This window comes from Aedes albopictus, chromosome 3, assembly GCF_035046485.1.
Source record: "Aedes albopictus strain Foshan chromosome 3, AalbF5, whole genome shotgun sequence".
Lineage (NCBI taxonomy): Eukaryota > Metazoa > Arthropoda > Insecta > Diptera > Culicidae > Aedes > Aedes albopictus.
In genome coordinates, this window is record NC_085138.1 from 5,588,119 (window position 1) to 5,615,516 (window position 27,398).

A 27,398-nucleotide genomic window follows, 5' to 3' on the forward strand; every position below is an offset into this window, starting at 1 on the left:
TCACATGTTGGTCTAGCATTATCAATTTGCTTAACCCCTTAAGGACCTGAAAAACTTTTTTGCATATTTTTTGGCTCAATAGGTGCAGTGGGTTTTTCAAAAGCGAAACGGTTTTATTAACCTTCCGTAACTCGCGCGGTTGGCTACCTGGGTCAGCACCTCGCTACTGCTGAGTACAAAAAGCGAGATTTTTTCAACGTGTTGTACAAAATACAACAGCGCGATCGCTCGAGGGTTAAGGGGATTTGTTGTGCTCTCGCATGCATATGTGGAGACTATGATGTACTGCACACCAGTTGTTTTTCACTCCATTCCGTGTTGTTTCTATGTATATATGATGTACGATGTACCTCAACGAGAATTGTTCAGAACTCTTTATTTGGGTTGAGATTTATGTCCTTTCACAACTGTAACAAAACTCTCCAGATTAATCAAAAACGTTCAGTAATTATGAACTTAGTCAACTGAATGCAAACAGTTTTGTTAGCTTCAAATATCACTTGAACGATATTCATTACAATTAATGATATATTTTGAAGCATGAACTGTTGGTAATCATGATCTTGAGTTGTTCTAGGAAACCTGAAACGCTCTGGAGCTCAGATTGCAAGATCTACCTGTAGGCGTAATGTATGCATATCAGAACTGATTTCATTGGATCTAAACATGTAAATCAAAGTGTGGGAGACTAGCTCCACATCACTAGCGATTCCTTGAGCCTTCCAAATATTTGTATAATTAAGATCTTTATTTCCTGTAAATCCTGTAAGAATCCTGAAATTTGGCTATCGGTGAAAGCTGTCTCGGAAAGTAGTTTATGGAAACCTAGGGCAGGCTTGTGGTATTCGAACCATGGTTCAAGATGTCTGGATAATCATTCCACGGTTTGTTATTCGTACTATTCCTTCGATATTTCCTTTCCGCGACGAACAATGCACTCGCGCCCTAGGGGAAGGGCACTAGTGATGTGGAAAAATATTGAGAATATATGCTTTATCAACATCGACTAACTTCATATACAAACATTTCGTAAATCGGGGCATCAGGCAATATTGTTTTTTTTGTAGTGCTCTCAGGCAACATATCTGTTAAAATAGTACAACTGCAATGGAAGATATATTCCTGCACATTTTTTGCACCTAGTTTGTGATTATGGATTTTTCGATGCTAATGTAACTTTGTTTTGATTTTCGTTTTTCATGATAATCAATGCGCTCACGGCAAAGAAACTTTCGATGCTAGGGGCAAGACACAAGTTCAAAAACAAAAAAAAAATGTATATAGACAATAACCCATAAAAATATTAACAATAAACTTAGGTACTTTAGGCATATATTTCTTATCGTTCAGACTTGCATATTTATTTAAACGCTATTTGATTTGCCATTGATTTTCTTTTAATATTATGTGAAAGCTACGTGACGTGAAATGAAATAGCAATATATAGATGTTTTTGTTTTTTTTTGTTTTCGTGACTAGAAACCTACTTAATTTTTTTTCGAATTGAGTACAATCTCAAAACTTTTTACAGTGCATGTATTAACTTTCGAACTGTATCGTTTCAACCCGTTTCACAACTTCACGTGTAGTGATACGTTTGTTGGTAAACAAACGGGTGAATGTGTTTGTGTAAACCATTGAAATCGATCAGCTGTTTGCCGAATCTTTATGTGTATGTGTTCCACACATACACGCATGAAATTATGAAACTTCACAAATGTCAACTGTCTGTACGCAAATGTCATCCAGCATCAAGCCCAAATAGTCGAGTCAGTGGGAAGATTGATTTTCATTTGCTTGATATGTGGATCTAACATATTTACCTAAATTTCGGGGTTTTAGGTATACTTTCCTAGTTATAATGTTCTCAAATTAGTCTAGTGCGTACCTAGCGTCTTTCAAATGTAGTGAGAGCTGGTGAAATGATCAGCTGAAGTGGCTTTACTGAAAAGAATTGTGGCAAAAAAATTGGGCGAGACAGTGCCAAGTTGGTCAGCCATATTTGTTTTGCGTCAGTGGGATAAGAAAAATACGGCTTTTATTTCGTTTGCTGAAAAATAACGTGGAAATGTGTTAATTGTGTCGAAAAATAGTGCATTAGTGATTCAAACTTGCTAACGTGGAACGGAGGAAATAGTTCGTGTTCATCAACGAAGGTGGAAATAATAGTGGTATAAGCTGAATGTTTTCCGAGTTCTAACCTTTCCATTCATAACAGGATTCTGTGGACCGGCAGAATCCTACACTGGTGAGTAGTCTGTTTGTTTACATATAGACTGGCCCAAAATGCGTAAAGTTTCAAAACGAAAACATTGCAGCAGTTTCTGAGAGTGAACATGTCTAATGATATTCCCTGAAATTTAAAGCAAAATCAAAACTAATATAATAATAGTTATTTAGGTAACGAGTTGCAAAAAGTTGATTTTTTTTTCAGCACGAGTCGTACATGTATCCAATGAGGCTTGCAGATTTCTAGTTTTGCAACGAGTTCCATACACAATTTTATGCTATGATTTGTTCATTATACAACTCATTTGAGCTGCATAATATTTATAATGCAACTCAAATGAGTTGCATAATGAACATTATGCAACTTTTTTCATTTTGCAACTCATTTCAGTAGCATAATGCACCAGTTCGGAAAAATTGCCATTATGATACAAAAATGAGTTATATAAAATATAAATAATGATACTGAATTGCATAAAAGAATACATATTTGGAAGGCAATTTTGAATAACTTTGCCTGAATCTTTGCCTACTACCGTAATAGTTTATCCCATATTATACGAGTTATTTTCGTTATCAGTGCATGACCTCTGGAGATTCTATTTGTCATCCTTTTGGATCATCAAAAAAACTTTTGGACAAGATTTTTTAAATTTTTTGCGTCTTATACAAAATTGTTTTGACTGAACTACATAGAACGCTTGTCTATTTACAAAAGTTATAAACTACATATAGCTATTTACAAGTTATCGTAATCCAGGATAGCAATGATCAAATTGTTTTATTTTAAGACAAGTACTGGTTTCTTAGTATAAGTGTTGAGCCAACACAATAATAGTTGGAAAGATTTTAATATGTTTAAAAATCTATTTTGATTTCGCCGTTTTAGGGTAACATTGAACACCCTAGTAATGAGTGTTTGTTTATGTTAAAATACCCTTACTTACTGTATCAATAACTTTGGAAGTTAGGTATTTAGTAAATAAATTATTCCAATTCATCAATAACGTCTAAAGGTATGCATTTCCTAAGTTAGCAAAGAATACTTTAAGCTCATCGATTGATTGATTAACTATGAACTTGATAATAAAAGTTTAGATTATGAAATTGATTTGTGAGCTGTCATTTTTAGTTAATCAGTGACTTTGATCCTCAAACAGTATATAGTTGTCATGCCAAGTATAAATGATTGGAAAATGTAACTCGATGTATTTTCATAGCTAAATAATAGTAGGTTACGAAAAACAATTCGTTAACAGAAACTGATTCAACATACTTTTTTTAAAGACGTCAAAATTTCACAAAAAATATAGTTACCAATTGACTTTGCATACCCAAGTAACAATTTCAGCACTATAAGCATGAGTCATTTGCTTTCAGTTGTGTAACACTCAAATTGAAGCAGTCAACGCTGAATAAAAAGGAAGCTAGTCAAATTTACAACATAAGCTAACACAAGGCTGCAAAACAAGCACTATACAACTTCCAAACTCGGTTTTCTGAAATCAATCACTTGTCACTGAGGCTGCCTTTACTGCTATCTGTTCCAACTCCCGGAGGTTCTGAAAGATGTGAAAACTTGAACAAATCACTAACAAAACAGCTATTAAACAGTACAATTCGTATAACTGATAAATCTACAAACCAGCAGCGCTTTGAAGGCCGTTATGCGATATCATTACAGCTAGAAGCTTTAATAAAGAAACTAGTGCAGTAAGATTTCTAAAGAATTCCACTTAGAATACATTTCAGGTTGTTTGTGCAAGTGTTTGAACCACATTTCTCAGTGACTATTACTAGACATGTTTAATCTTAGAAACTGTTGACTTACTTTTTTATCTTCGCTTGGGCTACTCTAGTATGCAGATTGACGGTAGAACTAACTAATTTCGCGTATTACAGATCTATGTGGGAAAAGATGAATATGCGCCCGTTGAAGAGGCCCCGCTTGGGGCCTCCTGATGTGTATCCCCAAGAGGCGAAGCAGCGGGAGGACGAACTTACCTCTACTCATGTTAAGCACGGATTTGCCACAGAACACAAACTATCGGAGGAATTCGGTACGGCAAGAAATTGCAACGTTACTGCCAGTAAGGTCGGAGCGTACTTCAACGCAATCTTGGCCCGTAAAGAGGAGCTGATGACCCTGCCGGATTCGGGGCGAAAGAAGCAGCAAATCAATCCGAAGGATAATTTTTGGCCTGTAACGGCCAGGAACAAAGCGACACTAGATACGTGGTTCAAGGATTTGGCAGGAACAAAGCCCTTGAGTAGCTTGGCCAAGAAGGCTCCGAGCTTCAACAAGAAAGAAGAAATATTTGCGATGCTTTGTGAAAACCAAGTCACAATGCAAAGAGCGGCTTGGTTCATCAAGCTTAGTTCCGCTTATACTGTTGCAGTTTCCGAAGCAAAGATTAAGAAAAGGCAGATGCCTGATCCAGCAACAGAGTGGACGGGTACACTCATTAAGTTTATGAAGGACTTGGTTCCAAAACTGCATGAACATTATTACCAGGGTCCTGTTCCAGAAAAGACCTCCACTGGATCAGCTCCTGGAGGAATGACGCCTAATTCTGGGTTAAACAGCAGTCTAACAATACCGGCACCAATGTCTAGTCCTGCTGGTAGTCTCCATAGCCCAGCTAGTTCTAGCGTTGGCAGTAGTACGTCCCAGATGCCGAATCAAGCTCCGCCCCTTTCTCCACAGGAAGAACAAAAGCTGGCCCAAAAGCAGTGGAACTATTGCACGCAGCTGTGCAAATATATGTACGAAGAGGGTTTGCTCGATAAAGCCGAATTTCTCAACTGGGTCTTGGATTTACTAGACAAGATGAAATCTCCACCTTCGTCTGACGATGGTGTCCTCAAAATATACGTTCCACTGGCGATGCAATATCTATCGGATTTCGTACAATCGGAACGATTCTCTCGGCGCTTGGCGTATGCAGTGTGCAAAAAGCTGGCCCATCTAATCAACGTCATGGCAGAAAATCACAACCTGAACATCAGTAATCCGGAACTGTTCCAGACGAAACAGGAACCGAAAGATAAGCCCATCGAAAAACTGTCCCCGGACTCGGACGTCAAACCCGACGACATTACCCGTGAAAACCCCTTCGATTCCATCTTTTCCGAATACATGACCTGCTCGCATCATCGGGACCTCGTCCTGCAGCTGTCGTCGATCATCCAGGTGGTCACGCTGGAGTGTCCCACGGCTATGGTGTGGTGTGGCATCGGAGAAACGCGATCCTCCTCGGTCCTCGCCGGAAGTCCGCTTGATCATCTTCCGATCGCTCCATCCGGTCTTCCTATGCCATCGCGGTGCGAGAAATCCAACGAAGAAGTTCGGAAGAAGCTGCTGCAAGCGGAGGAAAGCATCAAGATACGCTCCAGGCATGCGGAGTCCCGGTGGTGCATCGATAAGTGGCAAACGGCCGCCGGGAATGCGAGTTTGAAGATATTGACGGTTCTGGATGCTCTGGATGGGCACTGCTTCGATCGAATGGATACTAATAATTCTTTGGATACGTTGTATCAGAAGATTTTCCCTCCGCTTCAGATTGTCAAGGAAGCTACTAATAACAATACTAGCGGTTCGTCCAACAACAAGGAGAGCAGCAAGTCGCTGGATTATGTAAGTTGAATAGTTTAAGTTCAGTGATCTGGGGTGACGTCGATCGTTTCGTGTATCAAAAATGCTGTACGAAGAGCAATTCTTGTAGCTTCGTGGTTGTGTCATCAAGCATTTAGACGCATCGTGCTGAGGAGCGCGGGTTTTCGGCTGTGCCACTGGGCGTTGCATGGCTGCTCTTTGCGAAGAGCAAGAAAAACATTCATTGCGATCAGGCGTCGCCGCGTCGATACCATCAATAAACCCTCCCTTATTCATTAGTATTTTATTAGTGTAATAAGGTAAGAGTGATATTCATACAAAAAAAACGGAAAACGGATCCAAACACAACCTAAAGCATACAGGCCAATAAGCCTAACCTCTATTATACCCAAAATAATGGAGAAGCTACTAGACAAGCATAACAAAGGCTTGTTTTTAAAAACTCACGAGCTAAATTTGCCTATTGCAAAGGGAAGTCAACGGTAACAGTCCTTCACACGTTAACACAAAATAAAGAAAAGCATCAAATACCTACAAGGAAGTAGCGTGCATTTCTTGATATTGAAGGTGCGTTTGATAACGCTTCACATGCTTCAATCAGGTCAGCTATAAATAAACGGGCCTTTCATGGCTCAATCGTTGACTGGATCACTGCAGTGATAAATAATCGATATATTGTCTCCAGACTGGGTGAATCAACCAATAAAGTAAGTTCCTGGATGAATTCCAGGAGGAATTTTTGGATGAATGTCTGGAGGAATTTCTGGAGGAATTCCTAGAGGAATTCCTGGAGGAACTTCTTGAGAAATTCCAGGACGAATTTCTGGAGAAATTCCTGGAGGAATTTCTGCAGAAATTCCTCGAGGAGTTTCTGGAGGAATTCCTGGAGGAATTCCTGGAGAAATTGCTGGAGGAGTTTCTGGAGGAATTCCTAGAGGAATTTCTGGAGGAATTCTTAAAGGATTTTCTAGAGAAATTCCTGGAAACATTTCTGGAGGGATTCCTGAAGGAATTTCTGGGGGAATTTCTGATGGAATTCTTGGAGGAATTTCTGGAGGAATTCTTGGAGAAATTTCTAGAGGAATTCCTGGAGAAATTTCTTGAGGGATTTCTGGAGGAATTGCTGGAGGAATTTTTGGAGGAATTCCTCGAGGAATTCCAGGAGAAATTTTTGGAATTCTTGGAGGAAGTACTTGAGGAATTACTGGAAAAATTTCTTGGGGAATTTCTTGTAGGAATTTCTTGACGAATTTCAGAGAGAATTTCTGGAGGAATTCATGGAGCATTTTCTAGAGAAATTTCTAAAGTAATTTCGGGAGGAAATTCCGGAGAAATTCCTGACGCAATTTCTGGAGGAATTCCTGCAGGAATTTCGGAAGGATTTCCTGGAGAAATTTCCGGAGGAATCCTCCGCTAAGGACTGTCCTCACGGAGGTGTAGTTTCAACACTACCATGGTCTTTAATTGTTGATGACTTGCTTAATAGTTTGGTGGTAATGGGATTCGAAGTCATTGGCTATGCAGATGATATTGTGATAGTGGTATTGCGACATTTGCACCCTTTTAGACTCGGCCCAAATTCATTATTATCACAGTTGAATTTCGCACACAACTTCTCAGTGGCTGAGGGCACAAGTTCGCTTGAGTTCTTGACAGAGTCGTCTGCTGCACAACAAGTCAACGAAATAAGTTTGAATAATGTGAAATATAGCTGGGAAATAATAACTCAGTGGATTTTCAAATTATCACAAAAGTCGATACATTGATGAGAAACCCAATAGGAGGGAAGTATAATGAAACGCTATCAAACAGCGTGCAAATAGCATTAAACTACACTCTTACCTAGTGCAAAAGAGAGCGACTTAACCACCTAAATGTCAATCCCTCAAAAACTACTATTGTAATATTTACAAGAAACAGGAATGTCAATATCAATGTACCGTCCTTGGTTGGGGAACAGTTGAAATTCTCTTCAAAGGTGAAATATTTAGGAATCATACTAGATAAAAATACCAGACTCGAGTGGGCCTGTCGCAGAGTGATTGGGAAAAAGTGGAGACTAAATCCCAGGATAGTTCATTGGATTTATATGGACTTGTTAGACCCAAAGACTATTAAGGACTGTATCGGAAATTAACTATAAACATTCAAAATGCTCTATCTCGAAGCATGGTTGGTCTTTTTATTTCGGTTCTTCTATGAAATCTTCACAATATAGTTAAGTTTAGAACAGCTTGAAGAAATTTTGAAAATGTTTGGTATTATTGAAAATATGGCTCTATGAGTACACCACACAAAATAACAATCTGTACAAAAGGCAATTTTCTAAAATCTTTTTAACGTTTCAATAATTTGTAGCGAAAAAAAATTGTACGAGGAAAAATCTGGAAAGTTATGATTATTACTAGCAGTTATGTACACATAACATATCACTCAATACCGACTTTTAAAATTCTTATTTTGGATAGAAAACCCTCCATCATGTAGAAAATTGTGTAACCCAAAAAAACACCTACTTTTTCGTCGAACTTTGACGCTCTGTTTTAAATATCTTCAGAGGTTATAAAACTCCGTTCTCTGGTAAAACTACCTCTTCAATAAATTTAAATACATGCCCAATTAAAAAAAAATGCGAATTTTCAACTTTATGTATTTTTTATTTGCGTCATTGTTCTTTAAAGTCGCATAAAAAAAGAGTTCCTCGAAAAATGGTCATTTTTTCATTTTTAAGAATTGCGCTAAACCACGGAGGAAATTTTTCTTGATAAAAATAATTTTCCTATATCATGAGCATTCTGGAAAAGAATATATTTGCGCAAAAATAAGAGAAAAAATTGAATATTTTTCCAACGGTTTTCGCTATTTTAATTTTTAAGGGGGTGTCCAAAATTTTAAAAAACATATGTGCAATCTTTGAGATAAAAGTCCAAGTTAAACGATATTTTTTTGAAAATCAGAACTGCCATTCTTTATTTTAAAGATTTATATAGTATCTCCAAAAATAAAATTATGTTTATTTCGAATAGATTATTTTTTAGGCAGTGGTGAACGTTTATAGTTAATTTCCGATACAGTCCTTATGCCTCTCTAGTTGGTGGCCTAAAACCAAAACCAAAAAAGCCCAACGAGTGCTGGATAAACTTTAACGTTTAGAAAATTCAACAGGAGATATTCAACATTACATATCCTAATGCATCTGATACCTTAATTCATCTAGCAGTTGAAAAGAAGACGATCTATCATGATATTTGGAAATTTTTACCAAGGTTACTGTATATCCATTTAGTATTACAAAATACAGACTGGATGGAACCAAAACTCATCTTAGATATACTATATAAAGTTACGATTGATGATCGAAACGTATGGGAACCAGGAGGACCAATGGTTCGACCAGGATCTATTGTATTCTATAATGATAATAATATAAACCGGGGCTGTTACAAGAACTGGAAGAATGTCCCTTATTCTTTTGCATGGTTTAAAATTGCTTTTTCATTGTTATTTTATTGGAGACATCTTTTTATCACACTTCCATTGTGCAACCATGATCCAATTATTGAACACTGCCATAAACCAAACTATTGGCCTGACTGGCAGATTTCATTCGAATCGGGCGTTCCAACGAAAAGGTACAGTCATACCGTTTTAGGAGCATTCCAGAGGTTTTCAATGGTTTTTAGGTTCTTAGGCGTGTCCCAGTTGTGTTCCGGAGGGTTTCAGGGGGTCTCAGGAGCGTTTCAGGGAATTTTAAAGGGTTTCAGGTGCGTTCCAAGTCGTTTCAGAGGATTCCAGGGGAGGTTAATCCTGGGACATATCCCAGATAACATCTGAGCCACTGAAACTCTGAAAAACTTCGTAACCTCTCTGAAAACCTCTAGCAACATGCTTGAAAGCCCCCTTGAATTTCCCACAAACCTCCTGGAACTCCCTGAAAAGTCTTAAAACATCTTGAAACTCCTCTGAAATGTCCCTGAAATCCTCTTAGAAGCCCTCGAGAACCCTTCGGAAATTCCTAACATTGGAAAATATGTAAAATTCTGATAAATTTGTAACATTAAGATGAGCTAGCTTTAGGATGCGTTCCACATTTGAATTTTAGACTTCCGATACAAAAAAAAGGAAATTCAAATTCAATGGGAAGTAGTATATGGAAAACGTTTACTAGGTATTTATCTACTATGCAGGGTGCGTGTAATATTTTTGCACTAAATTATATCGGAATCATAAAACGTATTGATAATAATTCGACAAATAATCTGATCTAAATGATTTTTCCCGAAAATTTGTGATTATTTCAATGTTGTGTATGTCACGATTTGTCGTGAGAACGGGTCATCGGATTTACACAATTCTTTCAGTGTTGCTTCCATGCAGGACTCCGACGTGTTCGTGTGATAAAATAGTTAGAAAAGTAATAAAAAAACGGGAAATTTGAAAATCCCTTTTTCAGGAGGATTCTTTATGGAACAGGATGTTAAAATCAGCTAGTTTTCTATTAAAGTGTTGTATCAAGCACCCATGGTATCATTGTTATGTACAAGCTTGCAATTTGATGAAAACATTCGCGAAATGATGCGATTTGTCTTCGACAACGAATACGTTTTCACCCATCCTCGCTTTATTCAATCAACCTCCCACGGACTCAACACTGATCAGCATAGTTGACTCTTCCTTTTCGCCGTTGAGCCGTTGCGTTCTAGCCAAGCATCTCTTTTCATCGCTTTCGATGCTTTTCGACAGCTTATCGCGAAGCATCGTTGTCTGGAAGCTTTATTAGTTTGGTATCGGTACATGCGAATTTTGCTTTTGTGTGCGTGTCGAGCGTTCGTGCCGTAGCTTCGCAAACCAACCTATTCGGTATGGTTCGGCTGTTCGGGCGAGCGTGTGGCGGCACAGTCAGATGTGTGCAAAATCGTTTGTGATTTACATCATGTTCGTTTTGCCACCTCTTTGCTGCTGGTCATCGTTGATCAGTGCACAGTTCAATCGCACGCAATAAATATACAGTTGATGAGTTGTGATGAGCACTAGTGAGGTGATAATTTGCATCATTGGTTATGTATGTCATTCAAAGAATAAATTTGAAACAGGGATTACTAGAAGACGAAAATGCCGACAACTTTAGTATACATTCATTTATTTAGTGAACATCAAATTCATGATAATACTGAATCAACAATTTGCCGCCATAATACTCGATTTGCAGCTGCAGCTCTCCAACGTCGGTCACGCCCAACACTCGCCAGATCACGCTCCACCTGGTCCGCCCATCGTGCTCTCTGCGCTCCACGCCTTCTTGTACCTACCGGATGGTTAGCAAACACCAACTTTGCAGGGTTGTTGTCCGGCATTCTTGCAACATGCCCTGCCCATCGTATCCTTCCGGCTTTGGCCACCTTCTGGATGCTGGGTTCGCCGTAAAGTGCAGCGAGCTCGTGGTTCATCCTTCTCCGCTACGCACCGTTCTCCTGCACGCCGCCGAAGATCGTCCTTAGCACCCGTCGCTCGAAAACTCCGAGTGCTTGCAGGTCCTCCTCGAGCATCGTCCATGTCTCGTGTCCGTAGAGAACCACCGGTCTTATTAACGTCTTGTACATGGTACATTTGGTGCGGGGGTGAATCTTTTTTGACCGCAGTTTCTTCTGGAGCCCATAGTAGGCACGACTTCCACTGATGATGCGCCTTCGTATTTCACGGCTCACGTTATTGTCAGAATTCTTCTACCACCTCGAAGGTATCCCCGTCTATCGTAACATTGCTGCCAAGGCTTGTCCTGTCTCGCTCAGTCCCACCTACCAGCATGTACTTTGTCTTTGCCGCATTCACCACCAGTCCGACCTTTGCTGCTTCACGTTTCAGGCGGGTGTACTGTTCTGCCACCGTTCCAAATGTTCGGGCAATAATATCCATGTCATCCGCAAAACAGACAAATTGGCTGGATTTCGTGAAGATCGTACCCCGGCTGTTGAGCCCGGCTCGTCGCATAACACCTTCCAAAGCGATGTTGAATAGTAGGCAGGAAAGTCCATCACCTTGTCGTAGTCCCCGTCGAGATTCAAATGAACTGGATAGTTCACCCGAAATCCTTACGCTGTTCTGCACACCGTCCATCGTTGCTCTTATCAGTCTAGTCAGCTTCCCGGGAAAGCTGTTCTCGTCCATAATTTTCCATAGCTCTGTGCGGTCGATACTGTCGTATGCCGCTTTGAAGTCGATGAACAGGTGATGCGTTTGGACCTGGTATTCACGGCATTTCTGGAGGATTTGCCGTACGGTGAAGATCTGGTCCGTCGTCGACCGGCCGTCGATGAAACCGGCTTGGTAACTTCCCACGAACTCATTTACTTTAGGTGAAAGACGACGGAAGATGATCTGGGATAGCACTTTGTAGGCGGCATTCAGAATGGTGATCGCTCGAAAGTTCTCACACATTAACTTGTCGCCTTTCTTGTGGATGGGACAGATTATCCCTTCCTTCCACTCCTCCGGTAGCTGTTCGGTTTCCCAGATCTTGACTACTAACTGGTGCAGACAGGTGGCCAACTTTTCCGGGCCCATCTTGATGAGTTCTGCTGCGATACCGTCCTTACCAGCCGCTTTGTTGTTTTTGAGCTGGTGGATGGCATCCATAACTTCCCTCAGCGTGGGAGTTGGTTCGTTCCCGTCCTCTGCTGCACCAACATAGTCATTTCCTCCGCTGCCTTGGTCCTCCGTGCCTACATTCTCTTCGCCATTCAGGTGCTCGTCGAAGTGCTGCTTCCACCTTTCGATCACCTCACGTTTGTCCGTCAGGAGGCTCCCGTCCTTATCCCTGCAGATTTCGGCTTGCGGCACGTAGCCTTTGCGGGATGCGTTGAGCTTCTGGTAGAACTTACGTGTTTCCTGTGAACGGCACAGCAGTTCCATTTCCTCGCACTCCGCTTCTTCCAGGCGGCGCTTTTTCTCCCGGAAGAGACGGGTCTGCTGCTTCCGCTTCTGTCTGTATCGCTCCACATTCTGTCGGGTTCCATGCTGCAGCATTACCGCCCGCGCTGCATCCTTCTCCTCCAGAACCGCTCTGCACTCCTCGTCGAACCAATCGTTTCGTCGACTCCGTTCTACGTACCCGATAGTGCTCTCGGCTGCGTTGTTGATGGCTGCTTTCACTGTACTCCAGCAGTCCTCTAGAGGGGCCACATCGAGCACACCCTCGTCCGGCAACGCTGCCTCGAGATTCTGCGCGTATGCGGTGGCGACATCCGGTTGCTTCAGTCGTTCTAGATCGTACCGGGGCGGCCGCCGGTAATGTACGTTGTTAATAACGGAGAGTTTTGGGCGCAGTTTAACCATCACCAGGTAGTGATCAGAGTCGATATTAGCGCCACGATAGGTCCTGACGTCGATAATGTCGGAGAAGTGCCGTCCATCAATCAGAACGTGGTCGATTTGCGATTCCGTTTGTTGTGGTGATCTCCAGGTGTAACGATACGGGAGGCTGTGCTGGAAGAAGGTGCTACAAATGGCCATGTTCTTGGAGGCGGCGAAATCGATGAGGCGTAGGCCATTTTCGTTCGTCAGCTGGTGGGCGCTGAACTTTCCAATCGTCGGTCTGAATTCCTCCTCCTGGCCTACCTGAGCGTTTAGATCCCCTATGATGATCTTGACGTCGTGGTTTGGGCAGCGGTCGTACTCGCGTTCGACCTGCGCGTAAAATGCGTCTTTGTCATCATCAGTGCTTCCGGAGTGAGGGCTGTGCACGTTTATTATGCTAATGTTGAAGAATCGGCCCTTGATCCTCAACCTGCACATTCTTTCGTCGATCGGCCACCAACCGATCACGTGCCTCTGCATGTCGCCCATCACTATAAAAGCTGTTCCCAGCTCACGTGTGTTGCCGCAACTCTGGTAGATGGTATGATTACCTCTAAACGTTCGCACCATAGATCCTGTCCAACACACCTCCTGCAGCGCTACGATTCCGAACCCGCGGTCCTTCAGTATATCGGCGAGTATGCGGGTGCTCCCGATGAAGTTGAGAGATCTGCAGTTCCACGTACCGAGCTTCCAATCGCAAGTCCCTTTTCGTCGCTGTGGTCGTCGCCATTGGTATCGGTTCGCATTCTTCTCTTGTTGATTTTCCGGTGCTAGTCTTTTTTACGGCTGGCTCGCAGGGCCTGACACCAACCCACTAACCCAGGGAGCTGGGCTTACCTTCCCGGAAGCTACGGGTTCTGCATTGGCATTTCCTCCAACTACAGTGCTAAATAGCTAGGCTCGAGCGCCAGTCTTCGCCGGGGGTGGTGTTTTTAATGGGCGCCCAGGAGATAATATTTTACCTGAGCTTCCACCCCCTTTAGTATACATATACATATACAGTTAATACAATTGGAACAGCTATCTTCTATTTGCATTTTCTCAGCTGCCCGGAATACTATAAAGCTGATTTTTTTAGTGTAGTTTGAAAATTTCATAAACTTGTTACCTATGAAAAACTCAATCGCTAGAATGGAAGACCGCCGAGAAATACATAGCTGTTATAATACGAAAATTCCAAAGTTAGCAATGGTGTTCCGCTAGGGTGGCCCAAACATCAATAAGAAAATTTAAAACTAAAATATCCTAGCACTTGAATTTGCTACGATTTCGAATTCCCATTAGCTACAGCGAAAATTTGAGCTAAAGTGATTAGGTTTAAGCTGGCGATAGGCGAGCTTAAAGTTGTTGTGTAAAAACTAGTGCAAATATGTGCAGGAATGCCATAGTTTCAGTTTTCAGTCGCCTATTTTGCCTATTTTGGTATAGTTGCAGGGAATTCAATCCACAACAATTATGTTAAAGACAATAAAGTGATGCTTGCAAGATAAAAGTTTTACCCTAGATCTGCGATCACTCGATGGTTAGTGACCCCTGTCTGAGCGTCTTTGATCAGGAATCAGATGCGCTAATCGTCTTCCACTCAATTGAATTTTCTCAACCTTTAGCTTCAGCAGATACGTAACTTCATAACCCTTTTCGTGTCAATACCTGACGAGCTCGAATCGTTCAGGTTTCGTAATTGTCGTACGATACTCCTTTGATCCCCAGCTTCGTGAAGTCCATTTTTCCAGCGAAAAGACACTAGCTCAAACGGAAACCAGAACTCAACAAACCATTGTCGTCTGGGCCAATAACCTGTTGAACTATACAGTGAAAAACCAGGTTTGGCTGAGTGACCTAATCTTTATTTTTATAGGACTTGTAATGGTTTCGGCTTGCAGTCATAGAAATAAGCGTTAGTTCTTTTATTTCATCGCCGACGTTTCAATTCTCGGGTTTGGATCTTCTTCAGGGCCTGTGGTTTATTGACTGATTCATTCTTGGTATTTATACATTTTAACGATTACTTACTCGAAGTTACATTTTATATATACATACATTTTAACGTTTACTTATTCGAAGTTAAGGCTATGTGGGGCATCATCATAATCATCAATCATTGCTCTCAAACTTTGAAGATGCAAATATCGAGTTCTACTGCATCAAATAGGCTGAAAATTTGATCATTTGTATGCTTTCATGTGATGAACAATCGACTAAGTTTTCAGTTGAATCAGTCCACTGGAACTGGAGATTTGCATCGTCAAAGTTTCGAGGATAATGATGATGAAAGAGACGGAAGATAGCAAAATTAACACGGTGTCCCGTATCATCTTAATCAACTTATGAAGTGCCTTGTTTGCACAGAGGTATGTCGGGATTTTCGTGGAATGGTCTCACTAAGGTTGGAAAATGTTTCTGTAGAGGGTTGTTGTTGAGATAAAACAAATGAAAACCTACTTAACAATTTTGTACCCTTGCTAAATTAATGGGAAAATTATTTAATGGGGGGTTTCTACACTGTTCTACACTATACTACCGAAATTGTTGGGTCACAGTATTGAACAAAAGCATGAGCAGAGCATAGGTAATCGTATAACTCGTAGTTGCTACTCTGTGGTTGACCAAGATTATCAAAATTGCTCAGAGAACCAATGAACGGGACTTAAGGTCAGCTACCCATCCTTAATGAGCACAATATGTATACATGTTAGTAGCGGTGGTGATCACGTCCACGTCCTTGTCTGGAAAGGAAAGAGATGTTAGTTCGACTTTGTCATCGGAGATCGAGATGACCTCTGCATTTCCACATTTATTTCTGGAAGAAATTTTTTTAGTAAGATAACGATAAGGGGTTTATCTGGAAGTCACATGTGGATGTGATTGGTGTGCGATCTGCCAAATATTCGACAGACCTTGCAAACGTACCGCGTTGAATGATATAACCGAACACGTACGCGATTTTTTTTATTTGTGAATTTTAAGTGCATGATATTTTTTTTAAACCAAACGTGTTTATCGCGTTATCATACAGATACAGTGTTTGTGTAATGAACACACAAAACTTCGACCAACCTCAACCTGCACAAGAAGAGTCAATTCGATCAATGTTACCCCTCCCTTTTTCATATGGTTCACCCAATATTCTTATACGCATTGTTATTTTTTAGAATGCCGAGCAGGATGAATCGATCGTCAAAATCCTCTGCGAATGGGCCGTGTCGTGGCAGCGCTGGGGAGAACACCGTGCAATGGCCGTTGCTTGGTTGTTGGATAAGCGTCAGAACGACGTCTTTACAACGTACGAGAACGAAGCTGGCAATAATGCAAACTCGTCGGACGACAAGGACTCGGTCATATCCGGTGGTGGCCCGGGAGGTGGATTGCCCATTTTCCAGCACATTTTGATGAAATTTTTGGACAACGATGCCCCAACTTTGGATGAACATGGCTCGCCGCAGAACAAAAGCCAATTCACCAATTTGGTACATTTGTTCAGCGAGTTGATAAGGCATGATGTGTTCTCGCACGATGCGTACATGTGTACGTTGATCTCGAGAGGGGATTTGTTGACGGGATCCGGAATGTCCCTGCTTGACGGTCAGTCTAATTGTCCCGGGTTGGTAACTGGCCCCATATCGAACAAGCCCGCCACAGCTTCGCCCAACGTTAATCAAAGTATGGATGAGGATGTGATGCAGAATGATTTCAAAGCAAAGTTGGAAGATCTGGATGATTCAAACGTTGATGATGATTTGGACAAACTGTTGCAGCACATCAAGGAAGATCAGCAAAATTCGATGGACGCTCCGGACAGCCCGAAGGATCCAGATCATCCTGCACCGCATGCCAGTACGTCCAACAACAAATCGGAGACCTCAAGTCGGCATTTTCTCTACACTGAGCACTTCCCGCTTTGCCAGGACGATCCAATATCGCAGCATGATTGCAATCAGCGGTACATACTGTTGTATGGCGTAGGGAAAGAGCGTGACGAAAAGAAGCATGCAGTGAAGAAAATGTCCAAGGAAATTTGCAAACTGTTTTCGAAGAAATTCAGCATCGATGTCGCCGAAGGTGGGAAGGTGAAGAAGCATTCGAGGAATGAGTTCAATTTCGAATCGACGTCCAACAAGTGCCAATCGATGTCGTACTTCGACCAGCATGTAGTCACCTGGCAGTGCGCAGTCCAGGTTCAGGAGATGCTGAACAGTTTCACCTTGGGGAATAGTAATTATCTGCCGGTTCAGGAGCACGTAGCATTCTTGTTCGATCTGATGGAATCGGCATTCAACATCTACAGTTTGATCGATACGTGCATTCAAATCTTGAAGGAGCTGCCTGAAGTGGAGTTGCAACTCATGAGTAAGAATTCAGTTCTTACTAAAAATTATACGACATCATTGGGATTGTACGTCGTTGGAGTTCTCAGAAGGTATCACTGTTGCTTGCTTCTATCCCAGGAGCAAACAATCGCAATTTTCGAAGGGCTTTGCAGAATCGTCAAGCACGTGACCAACCCTAGCGATTGCAGTTCAGCGGAACGGTGCATTCTGGCCTATCTGTATGATCTTTATTCTGCATGTGCTTCGCTCAAAACTCGTCCCCAGCAAGAGCAGGCGTTCAACAATGCTTATCCGAAGATTAAACAGGCTCTGTACACGCCTCTGCAGCCGTCTCCATCGGCTCACCTTTACAATCCTCAGTTCATGGCTGATGTAATAAATTCCCCCAAACGAGGAGGCAAGATTGAACAGTCCTGGGCTCGTCTACTGAACGAGTCACCTTCCAATCGATACAGCTTCGTCTGCAATGCTGTGATCGCTGTTACCGGAGACATCGACAACGATACGCTGAACGATATAGCAGCCATGTGTGCAGAATTGACGGCTTGTTGTAACGCCTTGAGCACTGAATGGTTGGGAGTGCTGATCGCCTTATGTGGATCTAGCAAAGATGCCGGATACTACGTCGACGTGGTGAACCAGGTGAACATCAAGAACACCAACATTCACAACGCATTGTCGGTTTTCACCAGCATCCTAGTGGCACGGCATTGCTTCTCTTTGGAGAACTTTGTTGCTCACGTGGCGCTTCCAGCGTTAGTTCAGGCCTGCAAAGGACGCAGTGAAACAACCTCGGAGATCGAAGCAGGAGCCCGCTTGTCCTGTCATCTACTACTGCGACTCTTCAAAACCATCGAATGCCCCCAGCCAGGGCTGTACTCGGTGAGCACGTCCCCGAATCCCATAACCATCACTGGGCACGTTCACAACATCAAACTGAGCTGCGATCGGCATCTGCTAGCAGCAGCTCACAAGAACATCGGAGTTGCTCCGGTGTTGGCAGTGCTCAAGGGTATTCTGGTGGTTGGCGATGCTACGGCCCAGAAGTCTCAATCGTCGATTTTCGGCAGTGAAAGACGCAGTGGACTCAATACACCGGTTCATCCGGGAAGCACTCCGAAGCATGCAGGGGATCTGAGTCATATTTTGGGAACGAGCGATCTCTCCGTTTTGGGGAACACCGATGAACCGATGCTGGATCTCACGTAAGTATTGCGGACAATGAGTTGCATGAACAAATTCTGAAGGTTTTTCAAGCATATCAAGCGAATCTTAAAGATTTGAAGATACGTGCCGAAATTTGAGACAGTTGCTTATTGTTGAACTTCTTGTAGAAATCGAGGATCAATTTCTGGTGAGAATGTTACTCATTTTTACTGAATACGTTCCCAGAAATATCCCTGGAAAGTTCGCTCAAAAATAATAGAGAAATCCCCAAGATTTCTGCCAGTGCGAGATTGCTTGATGTATTGTTCTTCTACTTTTCTTCAGACATCGTTTTATCTGCCTCACGTTGATTGTGTGTGCTGAACTCCGGCGCAGTCTTGTAGTGCTCACCTTTAAAATTCGCGTAAAACCTTCGCATATTGTTCCGACTCGCGTTTCTCTACAATGCGTCCAGCGTAAAATGTACTATTTTTCCGCATTCCAACAGCCAAAACAACACAAACCAGGAAACGACAACCAGCTTGTCCGACTTTGCTCAGCATGTACTACGTCAAATATGCTCCCAGGAATGGGTCCTGGAGCGGTGTCTTCAGAACGCCGAAGAACTCTGCCAGCCGGGAATGTTGATCGACAATATGTTAACGGCGAAACAAGCGCAAAGGTTGCTCCACATGATCTGCTATCCGGAGAATGAATCCAATTTGATTGCCGAAATGGACCAGAAAGCGATCATTGTTAGGATCCTCGAGAACCTTGAACAGTGGTCGCTGAGAATTTCGTGGCTGGATCTACAGCTGATGTTCAAGCAAACCAACTGCAGCTCACCGGAGTTATCCAATTGGTTGGATTTGGTCGCTAGAGCGGCCATCGACGTTTTCCAGGTGTATGAATGTAATTTGATAGGATCAGCCTCACAAAATGGAGTGAACTCAAAAACGAAGCCATCAATTTGGCTGGTGGCTCCTTTGGTTGCAAAACTTCCAAGCGCTGTGCAGGGTAGGATTTTGAAGGTAGCCGGACAAGTACTGGAAAGCACAAACATGTTCAGCAAGTCGAAAGAAAGTAGTTCCGGGAACAATAGTGGCTTGAACAATCAAGAAGATGGAAACAGCAACAGCTCCATTAGCTCGAACGGAAGCGTAGTAGCGCCAAAACCAAGTTCGCAACTGAACCATCAACCGTTTTTGGGATTGGTGCTTACCTGTCTGAAAGGACAGGACGAGCAGAAGGAGGGACTGTTGCAAAGTCTCTATACCCAGTTGTCACAGTTTGTGCAAAATCGTGAGGTAAGCTTATTCGTAAATCTCTTTACTTCAATCCCTATAATACTTATATTGTTGTAGATTGAACTGGTCGGTGGAATCGATGATCCGTTCGGTTTCGAGAAGATGCTGGATGCCTTACAGCTGCGATACTCCCTGGTTGGAGGATTGTTCGACGCCATTCAGAAGAACTCTACATCTACCAGTGACTGGGCTATACTGTTTTCCCAGCTGATTAGCCAAGGAGTGATCGATTTGAGCAACAATTCGTAAGTTGAAATGAGAACATTGAGTTATTAAACCAAGGAATACATATTTATGAATTTCCACAGGGAACTGTTCACCACTACCTTAGATATGCTGGCCACCCTTATCCATTCGACGCTCATGTCCGACAGTCAATCGGAACGGGACGAAACCAAGAAACAGTATACCAATTTGATGAAGAAACTACGCAAAGAGCTCGGGGATAAGAACAATCCGTCGATCAAATACGTTCGGCAGTTACTGCCAATAGCCAAACAAACGTGCGAAGTGATTGCTTGCGAACCTGCGGGAAGTTCGATTGATGCCAAGGGAAACAAGATTAGCATCGACAGTATTGAAAAGAAACATGTAAGTATCGGTTTTCAGGTTTTGTTCGCAGTATTTGGTTTATATTCCATGAATTAGTATTTTATTTTAGCCAATTATCTTTTTTTTTCGAAATCCGCAAGAAATTTCGCCAACTATTTCTCTAAGAGCACCATTTCTATCTTATCATTTAACCAAATAACAAGCTTGGTTTAAAATAGCTAAAGAGAAGAAAGAGAATAACTTTCTAGGACCATATGCTGCAATAGAGTGTAATAGCACAAAATTCACATTTTTCACTAGTTTCAAACAAACGTCATGTTTAGAGCAAAACACTTGGGATTTCTTCAATAATTTCTCCATGGACACCTTTTGATATTGCTCCAGGTATTTCTTCAGGAACTACTCCGGAGATTCCTTCAGGAATTCCCAAAGGAACTTTTCCAGGAATTTCTCCTTCGTGAATTCCTCCATGGACGTCTTTCGGAGTTCCGATAGTGATTTTTTCAGGGCTTGTTCCAAGAAATGCTTCAGGAGTTCCTCCCACGATTTCTGATACCCATAGCTTCCTTCAGTGATTCCATAATGGATTCCTCCAGAGATTTCTTCAAGAATTGCTCTAGGGATTTGATCAGACATTCCTCTGGGAATTGGTCCTGGGATATTTTTTCCCAGTGATTGTTCCAGTGCTTTTTTCCTGAACTCCTTCAGAAATTTCTTCAGAGATTTCCAAAGGAATTTCATCAGAATCCATTTAGGTATTCAGAGATTCCTTTAGGGATTTCTCCATATATTCCTTCAAGAATTCCTCTAGAGATTCTTCCAACAGTTCCATCTGAAAATAATCGAAGTATTTCTGCAGGAATTTCTTCCAGGAATTCTTTCAGAAAATTTTATCAGAGATTATTCAAAAATTAATCTACTTGTTCCTTAAAAACTTTGTACAAAAATCTTTTAGCAGTCCATTCATTCAAGCATTCTTTTAATAATTCGTCCAGAAATTACTGCAGACATGTATTTCTTCAGATTTTTTTTTCAGGGATTCCTAAAGCAATTCTTCTGGGAATTCGTTAAGGAAGCTCTTCATGAATTTCTCGTGGGATTGCTTCTGGGATTCCACACGGAGTTTCTTGATGAATTCGTTCAGCTTTCGCTTCCCGGCCTAAAGTCTTGGATCAATGTGTGTGAATTCTTTCAGCTATTCCTTCAAGAATTCCTCCAGAGATTCTCTCGAAAATTTCTTCTGTAATTTTTTCAGGATCAACTCCACGGATTATATTATAAATTCCTTCAAGGATTCATCCAGGAACTCTTATTGGAATTCATCCTGAAATTCTTTCTGGAACTCCTTCATGGTTTAATCCAAGCCTTTCTCCAAGAACTATTTAGGGGTTCCCTTAGAAATTCCTTTTGCAATAGATTCTGGGATTCCTCCAGGGGTTTTTTTTTCAGGAATTCCTCCAGAGATTTCTTCAGGAACTGCTACAGGGATTCCTTCAGGATTTCTCCTTGGATTTCTTCTACGATTTCTTCAATGCTTTCTCCTAGGATTTCTTCAGAAACTCCTCCTAGGAGTTCCTCTTGAGATTTCTTCAGAAAGTTTTCCTAGGATTCTTCAAGGAATTTCTCAAGGAATTCCTCCAGAGGGAATTCCTGCAGTGATTCCTCCAGGAATTCCACTAGAGATTTCTCTAGGAATTTCTCCACAAATTCCACCAGAAATCCCTGCAAAAGTTCCTCTAGAAAATCCTACAGGAATTCCTCTAGAGATTCCTTCAGTGATTCCCCCAGAAATTTCATCAGGCATTTCTCTTCTTATTTCTCCAATAATTCCTCCAAGGATTCCTCCGCGAATTTCTCCAGGGATTCCTCCATGAATTTCTCAAGTAATTTCTGTAGGGATTCCTACAGGAATTCATCCAGAGATTCCTCCAGGAATACTTCCTGGAGTTCATTCTGGGAATCCTCCAGATATACTTTCAGAATTCCTCCAGGGAGTCCGCCAAGAATTCCTACCTCCGGTAGATAATCTCTTCAATAAAAAGTATAAAAACATAATAATTCCTCTAGGAATTGCTCCAGGAATTCGGTCAGGATCTCCTCCAGGAATTCTTTCATCGATTCTGCCAGGAATTCGTCCAGAAGTTCCTCCAGGAATTCCTACAGGGATTTCTCCATGAATAATTGCAGGGATCCCCCTTTCACAAATTTCTCTAGGAATTCTTAAAAAGATTTCTTCGGAAATTTCTCTATTAATATCTCCTAGAATTCTTTTAGGAATTCCTCCAAGAATTCTTCCAGCGATTACTCCAGGAATTCTCGCAGGGATTGCACCAGGAATTTATCAAGGAGTGTCTGTAGGATTTCTTCTTCTTCTTTATGGCTCGACGTCCGAACTGAGACTTGGCCTGCCTCGCTTCAACTTAGTGTTCTTTAAGCACTTCCACAGTTATTAACTGAAGGGCTTTCTTTGCCTGCCATTGCATGAATTCGAATATTATGAGGCAAGAACAATGATACACTATGCCCCAGGGAGTCGAGAAAATTTTCTGGAACGGGAATCGAACCCGCCGTCTCCGGATTGGCGATCCATAGCCTTAACCACTAGGCTAACTGAAGAACTGCAGGGATTCCTCCAGGAATTTCTCTAGGAATTCCTCCAGGTATAATTTCAGAAATTCTTCCAGGAATTCCTCCGAAACTTCCTCCAGGGACTCCTCCAAAAATTTCTCTAGGAATTTCACCAGGAATTAGTCTAGGGATTTCTACAGATTTTTTTCTGTAGAAAAAAACCCATACTGATTCCTCCCAGAGTTGCTCTAGGAATACCTCTAGGCATTTTTCCAGGAATTCATCCAGAAATTTGTACAGGGATTCCTCTAGGCATTTCTGCAGAAATTTTTCCAGGAATTCCAGGAACTCCTCTAGGCATTCTTCCTTGAATTTCTCCAACGATTCCTCCAGAGATTGCTCAGAGAATTCTTCCAGGGATTCCTCCCAGAATTCCTCCAGAGATTTCCCCAAGAATTCATTCTGGGATTCCTCCAGGAATTCTTCCAGGGATTGCTCCAAGAATTCTTGGAAATTCTCCAGATATTTTTTTCAAAAATCCTACCAGAGATTCCTCCAAGAACTCCGGCATGATGAACATACCTTCGGTAGAAAAAATATATAAAATGTACAAAAAAAAAACAAGAATTCAGTAACAAATTTTGAAAACGACGCATAATCAATGGTGTAGCATTGATTATACGTCGTTTTCAAAATTTGTTACCGAATTCCTCTACATATTTCTTCTAAAATTCAGCCAGGGTATTCTCCAGGATTTATTTCATGGATTCCGCCAAAAATTCGTTCAGAAGTTCGTCCAAGCACTCTTCCTGGATTTCCTCCAGGAGTTGCTTTAGGGAATCCTCCAGTAATTCCTCCAAATATTTCTTCAGAAATTTTTCCATAGACTCCTCCAGAAATTTCTTTAGGAATTCCTCTAGGAAATTTTAAGGGATTTCTATTGATTTTTTCATGGATTTTTCCCAGAGTTGCTCTAGGATTACCTCCAGGCATTTCTGCAGAAATTCTTCCAGGTTTATCTCCAGATACTCCTCTAGGTATTCTTCCTTGAATTTCTCAAAGAATTCCTTAGATTCCTCCAGGAATTCATTCTGGAAATCCTCCCGATATTTCTTCAGAAATTTCTTCAGGGAATCCCGGCATGATGAACCTACCTATGGTAGAAAATCTCATCCATAAAAATTAAAAAAGAACTCTTCAAGGTATTTCTTCTGGTATTTTTCCAGGGTCTCCTCCAGGAAATTTTCCATGGATTCCGCCAGGATTTCGTCCAGAAGTTCCTCCAGGCATTCTTCCAGGATTTCCTCCAGAGATATCTTCACGAGTTGCTTCAGGGAATCCTCCAGGAATTCCTCCAAAGGCTTCTCAAGAAATTCCTCCAGAATTTTTTCCAAGGATTGCTTCAGAAATTTCTCTAGGAATTCATCCAAGAATTCCTCCAGGAATTCTTCCTGGAATTCTGTAAGAGTTTTTCCAGGAATGTTTTGTGGGTGTTCTTTTCTGGAAAGTCGTTCAGGAATTCTACCAACAAATGTCAAGGGATTTCATCAGAAATTCCCTCGGGAAAGCCTCAACAGTTTCCTCAGGATTTCAGGAATTTCACCATGAATCTCCTTCCGAATTTTGTGTAGGGATTTCTTCAGATTTTTTTCTCCAAGAAGGTGTCTATTTTTTTTTCCTAGGAACTCTCCAGCAATCCCTCAGCAGTTAACTCAAAATCCCTGAGAAATTCTCACAATAAATCCTCCAGGGATTCTTCCAAGCAACACACTTGGCTGTACAGAAGTCACTTCGACTTACTTTGAACATAAAAGTACTTACATGCTAGAAGCGCTTTAAGACATTTCTCCAGGAATTCGCCCAGAGACAACTACGAAATTCTCCCAGGGTTTTTCCCGAAATTTCTCTAGGAATTCCAAGAATTTAGTTTAGTTAGTTCTTACGTTAGTACAAAACATAAAAATGAGTAAATATGTTGTTTGTTTTCTCTTAGGGACTGAGATTAGCCGATAAGCAACGAGTGAGTGTCTGGGATCTACTGGAAGGTCACAAGAATCCCGCTCCTCTATCTTGGGCATGGTTCGGTGCTGTTAAAATTGAACGAAAGCCACTAGCATACGAAGAGACCCATAGGCTACTGAAATATCACACCCACAGCCTTGTGAAGCCAAGTAGCTATTTCTACGAACCCTTGCCTTTGCCACCGGAAGATCTGGAACCATTACCGGACAAAATCAAGGATGATATGAAGGCCGATACCCCTACATCCGATCAATCACCCAATCCTTCTGGTAAAAAGGGAAAATCTCAAACCCGAAAACGGAAGCAAAAAGGAACTACCACGCCACAAAATCAAACGCAACCAGGGCAAGGCCAAGCCTTACCCGGTCAACAACAGATTGGCCATCAACCAGGAATTGCTCCCGGTCAACAGCAATCCGCTCAAGGTCCTCCGCAACAGCAGCAGATGCAACAACAGCAAATAGGTATGACACCACAGCAAACAATGCAACAACTCCAGAACGCGAATCTCAATCAGATGCAAATGGGAAACATGAACATGAATCAAATGAACCCTCAGCACATGCAACAGCAGTACCAACAGTCGAACCAGAATCAAATGATGGTTCAGCAAATGCCCCAACAGCAAGGCGTTGGGCCAGGGGTACATTCCAGTGCAATGGGTGGAATGATGGGTCAGCAGCAGCAAACCGTTACAAATCAAATGGGATTCGTTGGTACTGGCGCTGGAGGAGTGAATCCAATGGCGAACCAAATTGGAAACCAGAACGTTGGAGGTACCAATCAACCATGGGGAGGTTATTCCTCCATGCAACAGCAAACTCCTCAACAGCAACAACAGCAAATGTTCTACAACCAGAACCTCGGTCAACCAACGATGAATAGATTCGATAGGCCTCAACTAAATGCCAACAATCCCAAACAGATGTTGTCCAACATGCTGCGAGCACGGGGAGTGAATCCTGGGGCTGCTGGTTTCATGCAACAAACTCAACGCAATCCTCAGCAGCCTTTCATGCGAGGACCTATTCGACCGGGAATGCCAAACCAAATGGTCGGATCTGGAATCAACGTTGGAGCTGGCGGAACAATGATGGGATCCGGCGGAAGCATGATTCAAACAAACCTGATTCCTCAACAGGGATCAGGAATGGCCAATCAAGGTTTGGGCAACGCTGGAATGACTGGGAACACGATGATTGGTCAAGGCGCGGGAAATACGGCTGCCAGTGGAATGGGTAATTCCGGAATCATAGGAATGCAGAACATCCAACAGTCCAGCAATATCAACGCCGGTATGGTGAATCAGGGCATGAATCCTGGTATGGGAAATCCTGCAATGCTGGGACAAGGGCAAAGCGCTTCAAACGCTGCTTCCCTGAACAACCCAGGAATGATGGGAATGCAAAATATGCCTCAAGGCGGCATGCAGACTGGAATGTTCCAGGGCCAAGGCGGCCCTTACCAGAACATGAATCAAAACTATCCCAACTATGGCAATCAAGGCCTCTCGCAGCCGGGTGGCCAGGGTATGATGAACAGTTTCAATCAGATGGGTCAACAGAGGACCTCCCAGCAGGAATACATGGCACAGCAGAGGGCTCTGGCAGCACGGGGCGGCCAATATGGACAGCATGCGCCCAATGTCACCATGAACAACATGGTAAATCAGGGAACGGTACCTCCGTATCCACGGCCGGGTAATACTGGCACAGCCGCAGCACAAAACCAACAACTGCAGCAGCAACGATTCCGACAGCAGATGTTGATTCAGCAACAGCAACAGCAAGGTAAATTTCGACCACCATAATGTTCTGATGGCTGTTAAATCCATTTCATCTACTCTAATGTTCATCTTAATCACACAAGTTAACCATTCTAAATTTCAACCTAGTTTATTTAGAAGCATTGCCAAATGTTAAACAATTAATTTTCAACAAATTAATCAACTATTTCTTAATTTGCTCACTAATCAAAACCCCTCAGGTTTGGCCCAGCAGGGAACCAATCAAGGAATGGTACAAAACCAGGGCCAAGGTATGAATCAGCAGCAGAACCCTAACCTGGTCGCTCAGCTGCAACGTCAGATGCCCAACCAGGGCAATATGATGGGGCAGCAGTATCCCCATCAACAGCCTCCACCTTACTAGTAACTAGGTTCCGTACATCCAATTCCAGAAGAACTAGATTTAAGTTAAAATCAACAAATTTAACACACTATAAAATTATTATTTAATCGTGAAAAATGGAATGCAAAATATATCTTATATTGAA

The 27,398-nt window shown here is 42.1% G+C and overlaps 1 protein-coding gene across 1 annotated transcript; it reads left to right on the forward strand.

Moving 5' to 3' along the window:
- The first annotated feature begins 1,749 nt into the window (after positions 1 to 1,749).
- On the forward strand, positions 1,750 to 27,398 carry LOC109414152 (mediator of RNA polymerase II transcription subunit 12). The gene is made up of 8 exons (XM_019687928.3): positions 1,750 to 2,248; positions 4,132 to 5,866; positions 16,354 to 18,734; positions 19,184 to 19,982; positions 20,040 to 20,227; positions 20,291 to 20,573; positions 25,096 to 26,914; positions 27,111 to 27,398. Exons 2-8 carry the CDS (start codon positions 4,136 to 4,138, stop codon positions 27,272 to 27,274), a joined length of 7,365 nt encoding a protein of 2,454 aa, XP_019543473.3. The 5' UTR covers positions 1,750 to 2,248; positions 4,132 to 4,135; the 3' UTR covers positions 27,275 to 27,398.